Source organism: Nestor notabilis, unplaced genomic scaffold (assembly GCF_000696875.1).
Source record: "Nestor notabilis isolate BGI_N333 unplaced genomic scaffold, ASM69687v1 scaffold14178, whole genome shotgun sequence".
Classification (NCBI taxonomy): domain Eukaryota; kingdom Metazoa; phylum Chordata; class Aves; order Psittaciformes; family Psittacidae; genus Nestor; species Nestor notabilis.
In genome coordinates this window covers 15,919-23,678 of record NW_009938837.1, presented here as the reverse complement: position 1 = coordinate 23,678, position 7,760 = coordinate 15,919, and the positions used below count along the sequence as shown (strand labels likewise).

General features: G+C 38.2%; 1 protein-coding gene across 1 annotated transcript in view; it reads left to right on the top strand.

Moving 5' to 3' along the window:
- The window catches only part of LOC104409630 (regulator of G-protein signaling 12-like), a 48,960-nt gene extending 44,477 nt beyond the window's left edge, over positions 1 to 4,483 (top strand). Inside the window, exon 16 of the mRNA XM_010019552.1 lies at positions 4,119 to 4,483. Coding sequence (XP_010017854.1) covers positions 4,119 to 4,483 — 365 coding nt within the window. The remainder of the gene's footprint in view (positions 1 to 4,118) is intronic.
- Positions 4,484 to 7,760: the final 3,277 nt, after the last annotated feature.

Here is a 7,760-nt window from a genome sequence, read left to right as displayed (position 1 = left end):
CCTGGGTTTAGCAGTACAGAAGTCAACAGAACATTTTTGTTATCTTTCCGTAGAACTGAGCACCACCTAAATAGTAAATGGTTTTGACAAGAACAGTAGGATTTTAGTGAAGGTAGAATGCTCAGTGCAGCTCTGAATCTAAATGGAAGAGATACCTGTCTACATGGAAATGGTGTTGGGAAAATTATGGAACAGAATTTAACATTCTGTCGTACATGAAATCCATTAGGTATGGACTTTGAAATATAGAGCTCACCTCTTACAGGGTAAGTTAATAAACATCTACTTGATTTGATAAAAAAAAGGTAAATATGGTGAATGGAACTATATTGGGTATTGATCACTTAAATCTGTATGTGCTGAATTTCAGATCAGATTTAAATTATGCTTTAAGAAGTGAATTATAACTAAGATTTAGCACATTGAAAACAAATGGATCTATTAGATCCATTATCTATTATGCTACAGAAACATTATAAGTGCAAAATATGGTGGGTGGACCTTTAAATCCCAAACATCTGCATTAGAGTTATGGTTGTTTGATCCTGTCATCTAAATCTCACAGTTACTGCTCTTCCTGAAATTTCCAGGTGACTTTGTCTTTACTTGGAATATGGCCAAATGCTCCCTTGCTCTTAAACCAGGCAATCTCTTGTTTAGATCTTACTTAGAGCTTGAGGACTATTTTATACAAAAGCAGAAAAAATCTCTTCGAGTTCCTCTGTGAAAACACTTTTGCATAATTATAATGTTAAATTCAGAGACCTTGAGAATAATACACAAAATCAAAATATCAGAAAAAGAGAAATATTGGTAAAGCAAGTCAGGAGATCAGCCAAAACAGCACTTGATCATTAACATTATACAAAATGCATACCCGTGCACTTAGCCTTCTAAGCAATCATTTAGCTTCTCCAGTTTAAAGACAGAGGACGAGATGCATCATCCCATCTTTAAAGCAGCTGGAACATACTAATGGAGTCAGATGCACAAGAAAATTCCCTTAGAGCTCCATGGAATGCTGAGCAGGGGAGGTGAAGGTTACAAATAGGCATGATTATGCTGTTCCAGTCTGAAAATTAATCTGGGCAATTACTGCTCTCAGCACTGGTTTCCTTTCACTTCTGAAGTTAGGTAGGACATTTAATCAGATTTGGGAAAATGCAGTATCATTCCTGACGTGATTTGTGCAAGGCAAAGGAATCCACAGAGATACTCATGGAAGTGTTCATCACTTCCGTGCATGGGTATGTGAACTGAAATGTTACCAGTGAAACCTCCCTGTTATGTTAGATGGTGCCCTGCATAGCTAAACTTGCTCAAGTGTTACTCTTACTCAAAAAGAGAACATGAGAAAGAGACCAGTGCAGAAATGTAGGCATTATTTAGGCCTCATTGTAAAGCTCCAGTGAGTACATGCAAACCTTGAGTCTATTTTAAATCTTGTGGGATACATTTATACACAAGCTGTTTGGGGGAATCTCTCCTATTACTTGTGCTAAACAGCCTTGCTTCATAAATGCTTTGTTTTCAAAAATGAGGGGGGAAAAAAGGCACATTAAAGTATTTTTTTTCAATGTAGTGCTACTCTTAAAATCATCTTCCTGTTCGGTGTGGATGAGCCAAGATCTTTTTGACCCTGCCAGGAAAAGAGAAATCATTTTCATGGTATCATCCCTTAGTAATTCCATATTGTTTTGAACCAAAATCTTAGATAAGACCTTCTCTGTCGCTGTCCTGCCCCTAACAGTAATTTATTAAGGTGTTTCAGAGAGATTGCTCCTGAAAACAGCATTAATAGAAAATAAGATGGATTTATTCCTCTTTAGATGGGCTTATGCCTTTTGAAGCCTGAGAGCTGACACTGACTTTATATTTGCTTTGTTCCTATTAGAAAACTTGAAAGCCCAGATGCTTCATGGGGTAACTCAGTGGCACCATAACTCCAAGACTTAATGGCATTTCTTATATTTAGCTGTAGAAAGACTTAGCGACCAAATAAATACGATGATACTTGCACCTTCCATAGTGTTCCTTAGTAGGAGTTTCCATCTCTTTCATCTGTCATAGCCTGTTAATGCAGGCTGTGTCTTTTGACTGTGGAAACTGTTTCAGCTTAGTTCAAGTCAACAGAGCTACGAGACCTGACACCACCATCAAAACTGTTTCTTTATATTTCAGTTTCTAGGAGGATGTATTCTCAATACCAGCACAACTGAATGACTTGTGCTATATCGATGCAAACTGTTTGTTGTAATTTATCATTAATTTGGCTTTTCTTGGTATCTCTTTTAAATCAACTTCAAAAGAGATTCAGTAATCTTCTTCAAAGGGCATAGAATAGTAGATTAATGGATCAAGAGTATAATTCAGTACATTCGTGTTAAGATAAACATTTTGGAATAGAATAGCACTTTACACCACAGCCATGCAAACAGCCGTTAAAAGAAAGCCCATGTTCGGCTGCAGGAGGAAGATGTAAACATGAAGCATAATATAGCTCCATTAAATGTTAGCTGTAATTTAGAGGGTTGGAGTCGTGCTGGGCTAGCAGGGCTTTCTGCCTTCTCTCTGCTGTTGCTCAGCTGATTGGTTTGGATTTTGATCCAATTCCTGTGGATGTGAAAAAAGGCAAGCATTACTGATGTGGAATATCCACATTATTAATGTGGGGCTGCACTCTAGCTAGAGCACTAAAATAATATTGCACTACTTAAAATTTTAACTTGTTTTCATTAAATAGAAAGCTTTAACCCTTGAGAAGATCCTGGAGTGATTTGATTGAAACAGTATGAAATTGCTTTTTTGTCCTTTCATTTGCATTTTTTCCCCTTCTCTGTAGCAAAAAAGTTCTTGATTATGATGATTACACATTGAAATTTATTTTTCTTGAAAAAATCTGTACACATCACTTTGTAGAACAAATGCAAAGAAAACATTTCAAAGCCAGCTGTGGCGTTTAACCACATGAGTCCCATGGGATTTGTGTGCCTAAATGTGCTAGTCAGGCATGTTGGATAGGACGGTATCTTTTAAAAGACCAGCTGGTATACATGGAAAGAGGAGATTAAATGGAAGCCCTTACTCAGGTCTGCCTTTGTGCCTTGAAAAGGTCTCTTTTTTCTTGGCTATCAGTTGGTCTAATAAAAGCAGTTCTCTCTCCCTGATAATTTTGCCCCTTTTCATATCATTATGGTGGGGGCACCTCAACTACAGAAATCGTGTTGATAACCATGGTGCGAATCATGGCATCAGCTCACACTTCAGCCTTCTCATCTTGTTGCCTGTTGAAACAGACAAACCAGCTTCACCTGCATTTGCTTAAACAAGTGCCTAGCAGTTTGCAGCATCACACCTAGTGCAAAACTAGCTTTTGGGGAGCTCAAGGTTTTAATCTAGGGTTAACTTGGGATCGTAACAACTTTGTGTGAGTCGTTCTAGAAAACAGGCTGCCTAGATCCTAACAACTGTGATTTTAGAGGTGCTGTATCAAGAAAAAACTTACGGGTTAAAAGAATCTTGCATAGCTTAGGTGTTTCTTTAATGTTTAAAGTCCTTCAGCAGATTAAGTTATTTCTTTTCTTCTTGTCCTGTAAACCATGGCCCATAATTTCTTGGTCGAGATTCAGGACAGTGAACTGCAACTTCAAATCATCCTTTCTTAGTCTCGTAGAGAATTAATGTCTACCCAAGTAAAAATAACATTTTGGCAGAGATCAGGTATTGGAGGCCAGTTCAAGTCAAGGGACATCTCCCGTTCTGCCCCAGTGGAAGCTCTGTGTTCTCCTCCTTCACCTTTGGGTTTGCTGGTGGGAGGGGTTTTGTTCTAGAGATGTACAAATTTATACTAAATTGTTATTTTTAATGGAGTTTTTTAAAAACCTCTGATAAATGCTAAATTAAGACAGATACAAAGTAATGTTTTACATTTATCTTTGAGATCAACTGTTCAGTTACTTGTTTGGTACATCAGTAAGTCTACTTGATGGAGGGGAGGAATATCACTGCTGACTATCTACCACTGGGACCTCAGAGGAGGTTGCAATATTGAAAACTGCTAGAACCAGAAGTACGTAACACTTCTGTTTTGTGCTTTTTGTTTTTAATTCTTCTGTTAGGTGCAAACCACAGAAAGAAAAAAGATTCACAAGGGACTTCAGGAAACTCTTGTGAGCAGACATCTCACAAAGCAAAGACCAGCAGAAGCTTTAGTCCTCCTGCTGCAAGAGACAAACCTGGAGCGGAGCTCCCTGTGAACAGGATAATTGATGTGGATGGAGTCAAACTGGAAGACACTGGCAAACGCTCCTGTGACGATTCTGAAGGGAACCTCAGCTTTGAAGGTTACATCTCTGAACTGAGATCTTGCCAAGGGAGGATGAGGACTGGAGTTTATAGGACCTCAGACCTTCCCTCTCTGATTACTGTCAAGAGTGAAAAGAATAAGGGCACTGAGAATCAGTATAAAGCTACTTTTGTTTAAATCTCTGGTTTTAATTAAGGGTTCTGGTATTTTCCTTGGCATCAGCAGCAATGGAGATATGCCTTACAGACATGTTTCTGCAAGTTATAAGTTGTTTTCAATACCCAGTTGCCTTCAATGAGCCTGCCAGACCGTCTCTACTGATGAGAGTCAGAACCCATAGAATGAACAAATAGTATTTCAAGGAAAGCGTTGAGTTGCTTGGTTTTGTTCTCTTACGAGTTCTATATGATTTTCCTGGGGATGATTCCATTGCACAATGCAATTAAAATTATGATTTCCACGCCTACCCTTTTTGCCTTTAATAAAGACAAACTCACTTTAAATTCCCCTATCCAAAGTGCTTATTTAAGGATAATTTCACTTTAACCTTCTAATGCTTTTTTTCCTGGTCTGCAGGATTCTCTGTGTGTTGGTAGACTTTCAAAGTGAAAGTAAAATCTGTTACTTGGCTAAAAAGATTAGGATTACTTTCTTAATATCTTCCTATCTGTTTCATCACGTTTGGGAAGAGGTCCAGGTGGAATTCAGTCTTGTCTCATGCATTGCCTGGATGGATATATGCAATATGAACATTGTTATACAAGCAGTAAGAAGCAAAAAACCCCCTGTGAATTTCCTGTGCTGGAAATAATAGCTGCATTTGTAGCCAACACTGGTGACGTTCCCATACTAGAAATGTATATACTAATTACACAGTGGTGGGAGGGTCGCCCAGGTCCCATCTCATCACTGCTTTGGGTGTCTTCGAGCTCTGGGGGAAGGTGGCTTTTGATACTGCTCTTTTGAGAAGTGGTTAAGCACCCCTCATTATTCTTGTTGTCAATTCCAGTTTCAGTTAATCTTCTAGCCTTGGGGAGAGTTTTGAGAAAGAAAAGACTCTTAAGACTATTGAACATGTTGCTTTTGCCACCTGCTCTTTTCGTCCTTTTCAATTTCTTCAGAGGAGGTTATGGGTCTGAACATGCAAAAGCAGACGTGAAGGAATGAGAGCGTTGGACCTCTGCGCATCAATGTGAAACGATACTGAGTGTACAGATTGAGACCTTCTGGTGGTTCACTGCTTTGAAATTATTAAAGCATCCTAGATCCTAGACTGCAGATCCACACAGGCAGTAAGTTTAAGGTGTCACAGTAATTATTTATTAACTTCTCTTTTTTGCTGCTCAAACATACCAAGAATCATGAGTTTCCTGAATCACGGAAGATGCTGGAGGTGGTCACTAGTTTCTTAAACTCAAATCTATAAGATGAGAGAAAGGTACACGAAAGTTACACGATTTTGTAACTCTAAAGTATGATTCCTAAAGCTTAAGTGTTATACATCAAATACTCCAGTGATATAAATGGACCCAACACCTATTAGATTTAATACTTTAATTCTTTCCTACAGGTATGTGATTTTGCTCATAATATTAAGGAAAATCCTTGTTAACTTTAGGCTCAACTCAGTGTGTGACTGAATGAGGATGTGTGCTGTGAAAATAGCTGTTCTTTTTTATACTTGCAAGATTAAAACTGATTTGAGAGTTGTGCTAGAATTAAGTGGCATAATGATACTAGAGATTGAGGGAAACACAGCAGGCAGAACTAGGAGTGAGTAAACGGGCTTGGAGACCAATGTAGCTGCGTACCATGCTATAAGGGACTGTGCTGTTAAAATACAACCCTAGTATACCCCTGCACTCTGGCTTTGCCTGTGCTGAGGGTAAAGGGGGAAAGCTTCTATACTGATCCATAGAATGTGTTGTTTTGTATTGTCCTATACATCATCTGTGTGGGGCACAATGTAACAAAACAGTCATAGTGCAATGATGTGAAAATATTTAAATATCTATGTATTTTTAAAATGTTTTTCCCAATTTTTAAATTTTTTTGTGTAGTATTTTGCTGATAATTGCCCATAAAAGGGTATTTCTTTGCACAGATAAATGGCCACAATCTTTTCCTGTCTTCTGCAAAATTAATAGCTTTGTCCTAATCAAGACCAACATTACACCAGTCAAACTCAAAAGTGGCTTTTGGACCTATGATAGAAAATAAAATCCTGACATCATACAGTAAAAGCTTGAAATTTAAATACAATCATTACAGTCTTTATTGATCTCTGACCAGTCTTTGAGATGAAATGAGCTTGCTTGTCTTACATTGTGCAAGTGTGCTTACAAGTCTTTTAGTGAGCAATAGAGAGCTCTTCAGCTGGAAAAAGAGACAGCTGAGAGGAGATAAAATACAGGCTGGACAACATTGAGTGCCATGGAGAAGGTGGATTGGGACTGACTGTTACACCCTTTTCTAATACAAGAACTACGGCCATCAGGTGAAGCTGGTAAAAGTCAGGTTCAAATCGAAGAGCTGGATCTTCACCTTCTGTTTTCTTTCCACAAGCTGTGGTGCTCAGGAAAAAGGAAGCATGCAAAAATGCTGGTTTTAAATTCTGAGTGCAGCAAACTGGATTTGACTGTTTCAGGATTCAAAGGGAATTTGACAGCATGGGAGAGTCAAGGAAAATGAAGGATGTGAAAGAATGGAGTTTTCTTTAACATGGGGAAAAATCTTGGCACAGTGCCTGGAAATCCTGTAAATAAAGGGACATGGGAAAACCCTTCCCCTCGCCACTGCACTGCCATGGCAGTTATTGGAATATTGTTTAAAAGAATGACTTCTTGGCTAGGACTTACAGAGATTAATTTCCTAGACTTAGAAATAATTAATCATATTAGCTCTCCTATTCAATATCTGGCAGAATATAATATCTAAACCTGCTGGAATCAGTTGCCACTGATCATGGAGCTAATAAAGATGAATGTGGACAGCCTGGTTCTGGCTGATGTTTTCCAAGATTTTCCTAAGGATGTTGTCCAGTTTTAATTACTGTGTGACTTCAACATTATAATATGATTTTAAGTGGCCTCATTATACCGTGATTTCCACTACTAATGAAATCTACTTGCAATTAAAAAAGCAGCCCAACTGAAGTGATACTTGATAGCTTAATCCTTTATCTTGCCAGCTAGTTCCTAAATATAACCAGATTTTATGTGACTTTATTTCTCTCTTACTTTTCCAAGTTTTCCCCTGTTGAAGCTCTGTACAGAGAATTACTCTTATGTGTCCTTAATCCTACAATGATAAATAGAAGTAGAATTCAGTCTCCTTATCCTCTTATGTGGAAGAGGAAGATTCACTGACCTATATCAGTACTCAAACCTGAAACTGTAACAACCAGTGGTATAAAAAACCCAATCCCAACACTTAGACAAACCTTCAGCATTCT